The 15616-nt window shown below is 43.9% G+C and overlaps 1 protein-coding gene across 2 annotated transcripts in view; it reads right to left on the reverse strand.

The window, feature by feature from the left end:
• Positions 1-15616, reverse strand: part of TMTC1 (transmembrane and tetratricopeptide repeat containing 1) — a 136060-nt gene that overhangs the window by 19020 nt on the left and 101424 nt on the right. For both annotated transcript variants that reach the window (XM_009332903.1, XM_009332902.1), the window contains one exon: positions 2740-2883. In XM_009332903.1, the coding sequence (XP_009331178.1) occupies positions 2740-2883 (144 nt within the window). The remainder of the gene's footprint in view (positions 1-2739; positions 2884-15616) is intronic.

The following is a 15616-nucleotide window of genomic DNA, read 5'->3' on the forward strand; positions in this document are numbered from 1 at the left end:
AGAAAACTTAAAAATTCCACCCTGTGGTCCTCAAAACAGATTTTTACTCAAGCTTAAATCACAAGCAATGGATGCTTAAATAGAGAGCTTATTTACAGGGAATAATGAGAGGCAGATTCCCACATGGGAATAGCAAACCCATCCTTCCAAAATCCTGGAGTTCCCCTTTCTCAGTACTCCAGAGGAGGTGAAATCTAATATCCGCCATCAGATTTCTACACTACGAGCAGGGGTGGGTATAAGGAACTCAGCAGAATTCAACTGGGAATTCCCCATGCCAGATGGTTTCGTTACGTGTCTCAGTACAAGTAGTGCTGTTACTGGACATGCCTTAAGTGTTGCAGATCTGGCTCTTCCTGATCTGCACCATGCACTGAAGCCTCTGCAAAGGGGACAGAAAACGTTTTTATGGCTTGACCGTTTATCCTCTCTCTGCCATATGTTTAAAAATCAAAACACTCTTCATAATGTCTCGTAGCACAGCCAGAAAGTAGTATCTGCCTGTAATATTCTGTAGGTTTTCATTTGTTACCTAGATTATACTAGCATTTAGTGTCTTCAGAATACTGGTTGCCCTATATACATATATATGAAAGAGTAATTTGAAGAGCCAGGTAGAAAACATAAATAAAGACAAAGTTGTAGGAAGGGGCAGCTTGAAATCTCTGCCTCATTCCCGTCTGGTCATCTCACAAGTCACCTCAGGCTCCAGCATGGCTGATGATCTCTGCTAAGTTGATGGATGATCCAGGAAAGGTCCTGGCAAAGGGGTTTGGGCTAGTGTTTTAGGGGAGACATTCACATAGGATCTGCCTGCGCAGCATCTGCTTTATGTATGTGCTAATCCCTCCACCATGAACTCTACCTATTTTTAGCAGGTTTTTTAAAGCTGAATAGGGAGATGAGGACACCCAGTTTCCATTATAACGAATACTATTGGTTTGTCCAGATGTACTAGGCTGTTTTGAAAGCCTAAAAAAAAGTCCAGAAAATGGGAGCAAATGAGTGTGGGAAAAGGGCAGGTGGAACCTGAGCGCTTTCTTTTAACGAGTTTAGCACAAGCATCACACACCTTTAACATACTGCAATATATGGCACCACAGATGGATGCAGAGCACATACAGTCCAACAAGACACACAGTATCTGAACTATCGCATTAGGAAAAGCATGACATATTGCACACAAAACAAACAGCAGTTCTAAGAGATTTTCCCACATGTCTCATCTGTGCTTTCCCAGTGCAACAAATCCAGTTTCTACCCATCTGCTGGGTCATAAGAGCCCATCAACAGGCCAGATTTAAGCGTTATTGACATGGGATGTCCTGGTGCTGCTTCTGGCTTACGTCTTTTGTATTACTATTCTATATTTAAAAAAAAAAAATCACAGAGAATAATAACTAAGGCAAACATGATGGATGAAAAGGACAATATGTATTTTTAAACAGCATTGCCACCTAAGATTAATTTCAATCAACCAAACCTGATGAATAATACAAAGACCTTCCATTTCTCTTGTAATAAGACTGTCTTTACCATTTTCCTTTCTTGTGAGTATTCCAGTAAAGCACTTACCTACTTTCTATTTAAGAATTACTCAGCTGCCATATTCTAAGCTCAAACCATCAGGTTTACTTGTAATATTATTCTGATAACTTCTCCACTACCAAATGGACCAGGCAGAACTTCAGCAATACACTTAATATCTGTCATATAAAATCACACTCAAAGTAACATTTCAGAACAAGAGAGATCAAGTATGTTTTGATGAGACAGTGCCACTTTAAAACCAGCCCAACACTAAAGCCCGATCTGCTCTAAAAGATTTACCAGAGATCTATTACCAGCAAAATAGGTGCAGTTTATATCAGCAAAAATGTACTTCTACTGCTGTAGTATATACAGTTCTGTCAGCAAATAACACACTATCCTCACAAAAACAAGGGAGATTTTGCTGGTGCAAAACAGTAATGCAGGAATAGAGATACATTTTTTTTTTAATTGCACCCCTAGCAGATCTTATCATACTGGCAAAGCTTCTTGTGTAGATTTAAGTTCAGTCTTTAGGTATGGTTAGTCAAATTAATTTGCATGATTATGATCATCTGCTATTTGCCTTGCTAAAGGCTGACACTCTAAACAACGAGTGAAATTACGAGCTGATTAACTTGTTTTCTTGCTCAGCAGAGTAACCATATAGGGATGTAAGCCAGCTTTCCCCTCAAATCCAGACCCACCCCCTCTGCAATGGGATGAACCTTCTGCTGCTCTGAGCATCTCAGAGTTAGGTGTTTATGCCTAAACTACGTATCGACCTTCCATACAGCTAATGAGGAGAAGTGGGAACTTGCAGAGGGGGATTTGTTGGATTTGTGTTATTTATTAGATCTGCATCAGATGCCTGTCTTTGAACAACATGGCTTGCTCCACTGGAAAAGGCTTACACCTCTCCATTGAGATTGGAGTCTCAGGTGACTAGTTGGGTTTAGGCACCTCATTTTTTGATGCCTGATTTGGAACAAGTGACTTCCCTCCAGCCGAAATACAATTGTAAACAGCACCTGAAGTGATGTGGCAGACAGCATAAGGATATCCAAACTAAGCTTCACCTTTGTGCTGGCACTCTTGGCCGGCAATAAGAAATAATGCCATTCCTCCACCAGTTAGCAGAAAAAACTACTTTGGTGAAGTGTAGAGAGAACGTGAATTTCCTTGGTGCCAGTTCTGCATTCAACTTACTTGAGCAGGTTGCCGAGATTGAAGAGAGCTCGATTGTGCTGAGGGTTTAACTGAAGGGCCCTTCTGTAGTAGTCCTTTGCCTCCACCACGTCTTTGGTCAATGTCCCCAAGTTGTTGAGAGCACTTGCGTGACGAGGGTACAGTCTAGGAAAAATGAAACACCATGTTACAGACACTCCTTAATTGACAAATAAAGCTGAGGTCACTAATGCTGCCACCACTGTTGTTTGGCACTCGGTAAAGTGAAGGATGTCAGCTAGGAAACACTGTTTTCCCTTCATTTGCTGCAGGTCCTGACGGGATCCTGAGGAACCTTTTCAACTCCCAAAGAGATTGCAAATCAGATCTTCTCCTACAGTTCCTGTATGCCTCCAGGACAAAAGGGAACACTGAACAGCTTCAAAAGCCTATTTTACCCTCCAAGCAAAAGGCAAAGTGACTAAAGCAGCTTGAACGTCCTTATTCAAAATGTTTTTCAAAGAAGCAAGAACTGCTTTGTCAAAAATATGCTCCCAATGGAAATATGTTTTGACATATACAGAAACCAACACAACACTGTTTAAATTGATCTGTTCTGTTTTTTTTTAAATCAGTTTTCCACAATAAAAGTGATAATAAAGTGCAAAAGGAAACTTGAAATCAACTGTTAAACAATGTTTTCAGGACCAAGCAAAATTATTTAAAAATCTGGAAACAGACTGCTTAACAGTATGAATTCCCTAAGCTCCTAGTTGTATTTTCTTACCACTTGGTTCCGTTCTCCTTTTAACTCATCTGTTGATCTTTCTTTACATCTAGCTGTTTCAGTTATAACACTACATATTGGGCCCGGTGCACCTCTGTTATAATTCTCCATGAACTAAGCAGCACGTTGTGGTCCATTCAGCTGCTTAAATTCTCAGACAAAGTTGTGCTCCTACATTAATATTTTGGTTTGTAGGTCCTTCACCAGAAAACTCCAGAGATGAAAGTGATCCAGGGCAAGATTTAGCACCCAGGACCCTTTGTGTCATAGATGGGTGAAAACTGAGGTTCATTATGATAAAGAAATAAATCTATGACAGTAGCCCACAGAGGTCCCAGGCAAACTGGGAGACCAGCTGTGTGAGAAGGTGTGATGCTCTGGTATGAAATGGTGCACAGGTGCTTGCCCGCTGAACTCCTCCAGATGATCATTTCATTCAAGACACGGAGGAAGCGGGTTAAGATGGTCGAGGCTTCGGTTTGAGAAGATCGCGTAGCAAATTCTGCTGCCACCGCAGATTTTCTATTTCAGACGAGGACAAGGCATCTGACATTTCTTTGCCTTAGGTCCCTGTTCATGGGAAAGTGATGTGGACAATGACGTTAAAAGTAGTTGGCTATGATAGCCCAGGGTTACAGCATGAGGAGGAGCATTTAAAGGAAGAAGAAGGGATTAAGACTCTATAATATAGTCTGACTCTAAAGTTTACAACTGTTTTTAATCTAAGACTTTCCATGGTGGGGTTTTTTGCCTGGAGTTTTTCATTATGTCAGTTCAGCCCCAGAATTTTCTGTGCTTAAGTACCATGAATAATTTAGCATTTTGTACACTGCTGCAACATTTGTATCAGTCACATTTTCGCTCCACCGCACATAAGTGATTCTGGCAGGGTCTTATTTGGGGGTGAAGCTGGGAATGCACGAGGGAATGCCGGGAGAAGTGGACATGCACCAGTAACAAACCCAGGATGCTTCCTACAACTAAGTAAGAGAAGAGCCCCAAAATCCTTTTTCCACCCAACACCAAGCCTAGCGAACAACAATTGCAAAGCCACATAGTCGAGGAGAGAGCATTCAAGGATGCAGCCACATACATTTTTTAAAACTTCGCCTATTATACTGACAAAGGATAAATGTAGCGACCACCACTCATAGTAACTAACGACTGCAGACTCTGCCAACACCCCTCACATACAGATAAGCATCCCATCTCTCGAAGGTAACCACTTCTCATGCTGCAAGCCCTCAGGTGCAGCATACATGTCTCAAGTGTCTGCATTGCCCAGTGTCCATTCACCCACACTACCTGCACTCCCTGCTCAACTGATTTTTGAAGAGTTCCCTAACTGATCTTGTCAGAGAGGAGCAAGGAGTAGGAGAACCAAGGCTAGACCGCAGTTGGCACAGAAACGTCACTTTCCATCACCGAAGCTACCCAGTGAGCCTGCGCGTTTCGAGATGTGAGAGGCTGCCTGCGCTAACAGAAGCATCAGCAAAGGACAAGATGGTGATGAGCGTATAGAGCGTATATCAAGATGAGTCTTGACCTTGGCCCTAAAATCCACTGGTTATCACGGCTAAGTCTTCCCAGCTGAAGCAGGCTAGGAGAAATGCTTTCCACAGCAACAGCAGGGGAGCAATGGAAAGGACCAAGCTTGCTTGCTCTTCAGCACTTGGGATGCAGCTCGGTGTGATACCTTGACCAGGATCTTGAGGAAAGAACGTCCTATCTACCTTAGGGCAAATGACTGAGGGCTCAGCCTTGTTTCCCATTTCTTCCATGGGATTTTAACATTGTTTTGGACCAAAAAACGTTTGGGAGTTATATTTTTGAGGCTTTTTTTCCAGTTGGCTATGATAAAAGCCATACACTACTTCTGTCAGTACTCACACATAAAAACAGCTCTAATATCTGACATGAAGTCGCTTGAGCGATGAGTGGGCAAAAGTATTTCAGACAATTCTTGGGAAAGTCAGAAACAGATTAACATTTTACAGCCCTAAACCTGATGGTTTTGCTCTCAAACTTTCAGAAATTAATTCTGTTCTTGGCCTCTAGTCCTCCCATGACATTTTAGGCCCAGGAGATTTGCTTGCACCAATTTGGAGAGGAATGAAAACTCAAGATTAAAAGAGAGAACAGATTTCACCTTTAAATTGCACAGTTCTGACCAGCAGCTCCATAAATACAATTCTGAGCTCAGCACTAAAACCTCTCAACAGCAAATCACAGGATGCAAGCACGTCTCCCATATATCCTGGGCTCTATTTCTTGTTTTACATTTATTCATTACATCTCATCGCCCCTTCCAAGAAATGCAAGTGAAAAACCAGAACCTCAGCTAGCACAAATTGTCAGCTTAAATCCGCTTAGCATCTGGCCCAAAGAATTTCCGACATTTGCAGTTTTACATATTTGAACTAACATTAAGAGAAAAATCTGAGCATAGTGAGATAAGGCAGTGTTGTTGGGCTTTGCCATTAGGGTTCAGTTCTTTATGCTTTTATTTGGAATATTACTTCATTATGGTGGTAGAGCAAGATGCCACTCAACTGAGTTCGGCCCAGAGCATAACCAAGCCCTCAGAGAGCATCACCTCTAATAAAGTAACCAGAGCCAGAGCCTGAGCCCATGACCATCCACGCTGTCATACTGTTAACATGATCGCTCACCGTTTTATACCACCCTCAAATAGTTCCCAGGAGTCTGGTCTGGGGAGGGGTTCCCGGGAGGGGTTCCCAGGAGGGGTCTGGTCCCAAAAGCCAGCTTGGGCTCAGCCACTCTCTCTCGGAGGACGCAAGCACTTACTGAATGCTTGCAGGTCAATTTATGCCAGTTGGCCTCAGAGACAGAGAATGGGGCCCAGGCCCTTTTTTATTTATTAATATGGGTGATGACTGAAGGACTAATGGCCTTACTCAAACTACCCTCTGTTCATGCACAGCCACCGCTGTTAATAACAGCTTCCTGGGGATGAACCAGAGTAGAACAAAGTCTTGTGGCTGGATTTACAGAGCATCATAAAACTTGACTACGGGTGACTAATTAAAGGAACATTTACTCAAGAACTCTCAAAATGTTTCTGCAAAACTTGCAGATACACCATTTGCAAACTGGTTTGCTTTTTGCTGTCTGTGATCTATTATTTTAATGAACGGTGGCACACATACATTCTTTTTCCATATTTATGTTATTGGGAGGTTTGTGCTGTTTTTCAAGACTTTTGGAATTGTTCCCAATGATTCCCAATGTCTACCTGGCTTATTTTGAAAGTAAGCTCTCTGATGCAAAGATTGTCTCTTCCCCACACGTATTTGTTTCTTGGAAGGCTCAGAAACCCATTACCAGGACAAGGAGGTCTCCAGTTAACCTGAAGCCTCTTCATGCCACAATAATGGTAATACTCAGAACCCAGACCTTGTTTTACAAATAGCTGGGACACTCTGAGATGCAAGGAATCAGTTTTTGGAACATATATACCTTGTTTTGCAACTTCTCTTAAGAAACAAAGCTTTCTATCTGGACACACACAGAGCTGTATTTTCCTTGCCACCACCATTGATAATGGTAACAGTCTGCAGGCAATATCCTTCTTGCTATGCATCTGATTAGGTAGAAATTCCTCTAGGCTTCACCTAATCAAATGCAAGTGCTGCATTATTTATGAAAGAAAGCTGAATTTCATTAAACTTATTCTACAAGAAGCAGTTCATGTAAAAAAAAAAATCAATTTCTCCTTTCTTTTAGAAATCAGAATAGTTTTCTTTTAAAACCTACGTTCACAGGTAACTATAATAGAAGTCTTGAAATGGCAAAATTACTTTAAAAAAAGAAACCAACCCATCAAAGTATATTTTAAATCACACTGGGATTTCATTTCTAAAGAGAAGACAAGTGGAATGTTTCCTTGTTGCAGAATGAATAATTCAAATGATTCCTCCAGTGCTGTATCTGCAATTGTCAGCATAAATTTAAGCAGCTTTCCCTTTAACTATTACAGGTATACACTGCACAAGAACTCCTGTTAGTAATTATCCCCACTTCTTTTAGGCTAGCAAAATTCCCTCTAATACCACTGAACAAAAGCCTCGTTGACTTGCACAGTCAAGAGATTTCCAGTTTCACAAGAAGATACCAGGCATAAAACATATACAGTCATCAAAACGCTGATGACCGTTTATTTTGCTTTTTATTTTAATGCTGTTATTACCTGAAACATTCGTTTTTAAAAAAAAAAATTGAGAGGTTTTGTTTGGCAACATAACTGAACTACAAGGCAATTTCCAAAAAAAAAGAGAAAGGGAGGGAATTTGTTGTCATGGCTACAACCTATAATCCACCAAGAATTTTAATTCTTTTAATTCAGATTGAGACAGACCACTTAAACAACTGGCAAGCTCTGCTCGCCGCCCTGCCTTTAAACAGCCCTTAGCCTAGTGCCAGAGGTATTCAGGGGGCAAAAGGCATTAACGTGACAACTCCCCACTCACTCTTAAGAGCATTATGTGGGTTTTGCACAGCCATCGCTGTGTGGGGGCAGAGAGCAACAGGGGATGGGGCCAGGCTAACGTGCAATTAGCCTGGGAAACTACCACGAACAGCACGGAAAAGGCTGCAACGCTGGCTTTCAGGGGTCCAGGCAGCCCCCTGCAGCCACTGCATGATAAAAGGGGTTATTGAAAGCAGTCCAGAGCCACCTCTCAGAGCTGGGACAGCCCTGAGATGTCGCGCACCGGGGTGACTCTTTCTGACACCCCAGCCCAATGCCCAGCCCCTCGCCACCCTCCAAGCATCGACAATAAGCCTGTTGAAAGTGCGTTCCCAGTGACTTCAAACATGAGTCCTTAAAGCCATTATAAAAGCGGTAAGCAACACTGGCCATGATAAACCTAATGGCCATGCCACAGCAGCAGCAGCAGCAAGGAAAAACCTGCCCGCATCATCTTGCACAATATTTGAAGGGGCTCCAAACGTATTCATTTCTGCTAGAGAGAAAAGTCAGCAACTGATTCAGCTGCAGATCTAGCATGCCTGATTTTTGTTAATACATCTTTTGATTAAAGAATACGTTTAAACTTAGCACTCACAGGGAATGCTCCACCTTTGAAGCAGCTGTGATTAATTACCACTGCTGCGCCGCCATGAGAAAACAGGTTGTGTTACCTCTCTCGTGGTAAGAGAAGAGGGGCTGAAGAGCCCTGGGACAGGCCTCCTCTCACTGGTCCTCCATACCTCAGGATGCCACGCTGCTACCCGCTCTCAGCCCTCCGGTGCCTGCACGACCCTACTGCAACGCTCAGCATCCACGAGGCTCACTTCAGCCAGATTAAGCATGCAGAGTCAGGCCTTAATTGCCCAAACCCAGTTACTTGCTGGCAGCATGGCAACTTGTTTTTAAGGCAGGTTTTGCCCCATTCCAACACATACTGTAATATTTTATTGGCATCATTTTGCCAACAAAAATAAGAATGTTATGTGAATAATGTTTCATCTGTGCCAAATTTTTATACTGCCCATTTTATATTTACTCCGGTATACTATTTCAAGCCAATTTTCCAATTTTAGTATTACATCACACTTATTTTCATGTATTTATGTAAGTTCTCAATAAAGCTTTATGTCAGGTTGAATTAAAACTTGATGTAATTCCGGGACCAGTCATCCTACGGGGAACAATCCTGCACTGGCAACAGCTCGGGCCATGGCCTCGTGGTAGCGTGGCACCTTGTTCTGAGAGCTGCTCTACATGATGCGGAGACGTGTAGGTCACGGAGCCAGATCCTATGTCTTTCTCAAAAAGACCTTCAATCTGCAGCATTTGAATTCCTTTTATAGAGGAAGAGATGATCCTGCAATATTAAGCAGCAGCTGGTTTTCTCTTGAAGCGTTTTAGTAGTTGCATCAATGTTTCCTCAAAGGTAACACCCTTCGGCTTGGCAGAAGGATTGTGGCAGGCTGGGATCTTTTATATTTAAAAAACAAAACAAAACTGGAAATCCTGTTGAAAGTCAGGCAAGTGAGAGATCTAACGCCTTTAAGTTCCTTTAAAAGCCTCAGGCATAATCTTCTTCAGTGAAAGCATGACAAAGCAGTCAGACTCCTGGCTGTACACAGCACGGCCTGGTGTTGGGTATTACATCACGCCCATTTCCACGTACTCAGCTATGAGGTGGTCCAGCTCAGCGCCTGACGCAATGCTAGGAATAAGGCAGGGAGCGATCCCACCCCAGCATGGTGCTACAGGCTCTCAGAGCATCTCCAAGCAGTTCTGTGGGTCCTGCTAGGGTCCTCACTAGTGTTACACAGACCAGCTCAGGTCCCGACGGAGGTCCTGCTCAAGACGTCAGCAGAGGGGGTGCCTGATCACCAGTGCCTACTGCTATTTCAGACACCCACCCAGGGTGTCCTCCCCCTCCTGCTGCTGAAGGGCAGGGGGGATCCCCCACAGATGCCTTGCGTACCCCAACCCACCTCAAATGTCTTCTACCTTCCAGCGGGCAGAAGTCACCCACGTTTCGGCACTGAGCACCTACAACATGGACACTGAGAGACGGTGCTCATCTCTGCCACGTTTCCCACGTGGCCTGGGACAAGTCTGTCTCTCAGGGTCTCCATGCCCCATCCCTAAAGTGACAATAATACTAAAGTGACAATAATAAAACTTCACTTCCTCATAGTATCGCCTCTCTGCTCACAGCACAAGCCCTCTGTGGTGATGACAATCTCCAGCTATGGTCAGTGGCCAGCACAGCAGGATCTTGATCTCAGCTGGGATCTCCAGAGGCCGATTCGGTATAAATAGTAAGTGCTGAATCGCAGCCAGGGATCGGTGGAAGGAAGAAAGGTCCTGGCTGCACAGCTTCTCCCCCCCCGCCTGGCAGCCCAGCCAGCAGGAACAGCAGCCCACAGGCACCCTGCCATCAGCGAGCCCTCCAAGGCTGACGGGCAGAGCAGAGGGGACAGCAGCCGTGCTGTACCCTAATATCGAGGGAAACCTCTTCCAGGACAGAAATGTGAAAAAAAGAGAAGCTGAACAGATTTAATCTGCAAATTGACAAAAGCCCCATGAATTCTTTGAGCCTGGCATCCATTAAGAAGAAAAAAAAAAAAATCCAGAAGCATGCAATTTAAAAAACAAACCTGTAGCACATTAAACAATATTACAATTTATGAATTTCCATTAAATTTTCAAACTTGGGCAGGGGTAGAAGCTTAAGACTTAGAGCTGAGGGGAAAAAAAAAGGATTTTGAGCCAAACAATGTCACAGCTAAACATAAATAAATAAAAGCTTTCCTGCTAAAAACTCATACATTCCCTGCAATGCCGAGGCAACATGGGGTTATCAAAGTGGGCTGCCTGCTTATGCTCTCACATAAAGAATTTATGCAGGATCCATGTAAGTCCTGAAAATCCCAGAAACCACTCAAGCCCAACAAAGGACTAATTACTCATGACATGCCTGACTTACAGACAGTGCGAACAGTGCAGGCGCCTCCACAGAGCCCACAGAAACTACAAGGACACCACAGCAAACAGGGAGACCATCGGGTGAGTTCTTCAACCAAACCGTTACATGAGGGGATGAAATAACAACATATATCTCACCTAAGCAGATGGGGTGAAATCACGCCTGTCATCTCCCAGGGTTCACAGGTGCCGGAGGAAACTGTACAGCCCCATACTGCCACCCGTGATCACGGCTGTCTCTGAGACGTCTGGGGCTTGCCTTCATCTTCCATGTAAATGAGAAAAGCCCCATTCCAGCACCGCCCAAATTGCTCGAAGGGGCCATTCAAATGTCTGGGGATGAGCAGAGTGCTGCAACTCCTCCTGCCAAGCCTTCACAGAAAGTCTCAAGGTTATCCTTGACAGACACGTGCTGGGAACCAATTTTTCTGCTGCCCCTTGGTAAGGACACCGGTGAAGGCAAGCCTCTTATGATTTAGCACAACAATAATCAGCGCTAGCTGGTCATTCTTTGAGAAAAAATAGTCACACAAAGTTTTCATAGACAAGGATGGCAAGCTAGGGGAGAAGAAATGGCTGTGGGAACAATGAATAATTAACCTTTAGATTTGAGGTTCTCGTTAGCCAAAAGTGAAAAGTAGACTCAAACATCTGCAAAATACAACCCTAAGTTTCTCTCTGCATAGCCCACGTAAAAAATGAAGTAGACCTCTTGTCCCAGTAAGACAACAGCTTTGTAGCTTCATTAGGGAAGCATTTTCCATTCCCCAGATTTTTAGCATCAGTCCCTGACACGTAAGTAGTCAGAGCAATGACGCAGTGTCTGAGGAAGGCTATAGAGCAGTTGTTCTCATAGCTATGGGGGCTCTTCTCTAAGAAGATGCGTTTGAAAAGCCAGCAAGTCCCTGAAGGACAGTGTAGAAGGACCAGCACCCATGACAGAAGCCACGGTCTAGGAAGGGATGCTGCCTGCAAATAAATACCAGTGTCCAGGTGTGAGTTATACATACATCTGCCCATCCCAGCAGGGACATCCAGCTTCAAACGCTGTCAGTGCAGTTACACTGCACATGTACTGCCTCTGCATCAGGTTTCATGGTTGCACTTACACCAGTTTGGTTTTCAGTAAATAAAAGCCCATGCCTTGATTGATTGGTATTTGATCAATAAAAAGCGGAAAAACTGAGCAGAGGTGGAGTACACCCCGAAACAGGCAGGCATTAGTGCTTTATAGAGAACAGGTTCAAAAATAAATTACACTGGCTGAACTAATTTGGCCATCATCCCATGCACCGTGTTGTAAAGGCCATTAAGTCTCTGATTCAAATTATCAAGCAGCCTTTTCAGCCATCAATTACTATTAAATCACTCAACAATTTTGTCTAGCTTCAGGCATATACGTACACGAGAGCACCAGTTACCCCAAAAGCCTATTGTCTAAGTGCAATTCAGAAGAACACCGCGCAAAGATGTTTCCGACTGCTTGGACGTGATCTGCCTCAAGTCTGTAACAGCCACTAACACAGGGTATTACGTGAAGTCTCTATGAAGATGTTTCATCAAATGCCTAACCAGAGGGCTTGCTCCAAGGGCCTGACCTAAGTAACATTAAGTGTCAGAAGGGCACTCACGGTTTCGGGAGCAAATGCAGCCCTGGCAGTCACAGCAAAGCAGCGCTGCACATTTTTGACTCACTGTAAAAACAGGCTAACAAATGGTGCTGGTATTTTAATTCTTTCCAGAAATAAATCACAGATGGTATCCAAGGCCACCTGCAGTCCATGCTGAGAGGCATTTTCAAGGCACACACGCAGACACACACACACATAAAGGGCTGTACGAACACAATTTTTTTACTGCATGGAGAGTGCAATTTAACCGAGTTTAAAGAACCCCAGATACTGTTGATTTAAGATATATAAAAACCCAGCGGGTAGGTGTGTGGGAAAGCTTAGCAAGAAACCTGAGTCCCCCTTACAGCATTAGGGCTTTATTTCTAAAGTGGAGTGAGGAGAAAGAGCGGCCTCGCTTTCTCCTTTTCTACCTATTCCAGTGATGTTATGCAGCAATTTGATTTCCTCAGTGAGGGATATGGATATGGTACCCATACTGTTTCCTCCTCCTCCCTCCCCCACCTAGCTTGCATTCAGGTACCAAGTATACATAAGCATGATCTCATGACACTTCTTGATGCCACAAACCAGCATTCCCAGTTTCCATGCTGTGAGCAATGCTCTAAGCCGTATTATTTGCAAACTCTGCAAGAGCCAGACCACACATGCCGCAGCACCAAGCGTTTTCATACTGGTTCATCTGCCTCCTGGCCCACTCTCTCCTCTCTCTCTCAAGGCTGAGCACCAGAGCAGCTCCCTGAGCCACAAAGAAAGCCAGCCCAAGGGTTCCTGCTTGCTGCCCAGAGGCTCCCTTCTCTGGAGGATGCCACAAGGGAGAATGGAGGTTTCTGCATGGCAGGCTGGTCCCCTTCCTACTCTGTTCGGTCAGCAGTGTTTGGCAGGGGAAGTCCAAGGGGAGCTTGTGGCTATGAACCTGTTGATGGACACGTACACACACACAGGCATACTGCAAACGTATGTGCACTCTCACATACACACACTGGTGCATTTATGTGCATAAACTCACAGTATTACATATATGGTGGATACCTCCTGCAGGACTCCATATTATCAGATATTCCACTGATGCTAAGATTCAGTTCACACACTTGCCTGTGCCTCCCTCGGGGAAGAGCAGCACCCCAGAGAGCAGCTCTGGGTTGCCCCAGGGTGCCTGATGATTCAGTGTCAATCTGAGTCTCTCTCTCCTGGCCTTACTGTCTGTAGTTCTTTCTTTCCAGCACTTTTCCTTTTTTAGTGCCCCAATCCCAGTTCATTTTTGTGACTTTCATCCGGCAAAAATCAGTTATGAAGAAATAATGCAGTTCCAATTCAACCATTTTGTATCATTTGACGGTCACAGCGTCTGCCTTTACACAAAGATAACTCTCCCCTACTATTAACTTAAACACAATACTCTACTGACATTTTTTAATTAAGGGCAAATCTATATGTTTTTATGCCCCAAAGTGCAAACATGAAATTTTAGATGTTGACCTTTTGCTGGACACAGAAATATAGCTTGAATAGCACAGAATTATTATTAGCGCATTTATTCACGCAATTCCAGCAAGAAACCCAGCAACCTCCTTCAGTCCCACCTGCTGTTGCTCACATCGATCTAGCCATCTATGGGAAGCACGGCCCTGGCAACAAACATGGAGACAGAGAGGGTAAGACAGAGCTGCTTTGGGAATTAAGATTTTGAATGAGTCCAACTGTAGCAGGTAAGGTGAATTTTTTCCCCGCTCCATTGTTAAAAGGGTTATTAAAGACATAACGAATGTTCATCAAATGGGTTTTAAGGCTCTGCTGTTTTTTTCTCTCTGCATGTCAGCTCATGTGCGTTCCTGAGGAGCGATAAAACAGTCTCAACAGCAACGTCAAGCAAACAAGGCTGGGGAGAAGCAGCACAAAAGCTTGGTAACTATCAATAACAGCAAAAATGTCTTCATTAGCACATTGGAGTTGTTCTTCATATTTGCGTGAGGTTGCACGACCTCATATTCTCACTCACAAACACGAGAGTGGCGAGACAAGTTTTATTTCAGGTAAGACCAGCACTGTTTGATCTCCAGCAGCAGGGGGTCTCTGAAATTCCTAGCAACAGCCACAAATCTGCAGCAGAAGCAGCAGCAAGAATGTTAAGGCCAGCTTTCAGAGTAGCCACGGTCAACTCACATCTCAGACGGAGTATTTCTGGCCTTTATTTTTTGCAGGAAAAAAACAAACAAGTATTTCCTGGGGTCACTACCATATGTCAGGCAAACCAGCGAAGCAGTCTAATCCAGCAGTGTGTTTTTCTTGTTTTACTGAAGGTAAGCTGAAAGGTTTATAACCCACTGCTACAACTGCAAAATGCCAGCTGTTCATCAGATTTGCTTTACGGGTAACTCATCTTGCATGTCTGAAGGGCTCTGCTTCCATTCCCTTTTTAGGAACCCAACGTACAGCAGGAACTTTTCCTACGTACACAACTTTTTCTTCTTTTCATTCTCCCCCTCTCCAATTCAAATGTTGTTCTCCATTTTTGCATTTCATTTCAGTTTTCATTTCCCCCACTCTTGGACAGCATGATTCGATCACACTAATTACCTAAGCCTAAGTCAAGGTGTTGTGTCACTGGCCCCTGCGCTGGGGTGAGGAATGAGTTTTTTGATGGGCCACCTGCAAGGACATCAACAGGTGGCTGACAGGATCAATTGCCAAGTTTGCCTTGGAAACCTGCCCTGCAGTTTCACTGTCAGAGAAAACACATTCTTCTCCTCCACCATTTATCTGCCCTGAAATTAACAGAGATACACGTGCCAGCAGAGGATCCTGCCTGCCTTTGAAAGTAGGAATGGGATCAACTTTCCCAGGATTTAGTCTCAATTGCTATTATTTGACTATGTAACCTGTGTGCACTTCAACATCCTTTCCCACAGCTATAGCTACATCATCACCTGCCTACTTCACAGGAGCAATGGGTTGCTTTGCTAAATAGTTCTTTGCCACTTCTGGCAGAGAAGCAGCGCGTGGAAACGCATCGTTACGTTGGTGGAATGGTAA

This window comes from Pygoscelis adeliae, unplaced genomic scaffold (genome assembly GCF_000699105.1).
Source record: "Pygoscelis adeliae isolate BGI_AS28 unplaced genomic scaffold, ASM69910v1 Scaffold38, whole genome shotgun sequence".
Lineage (NCBI taxonomy): Eukaryota > Metazoa > Chordata > Aves > Sphenisciformes > Spheniscidae > Pygoscelis > Pygoscelis adeliae.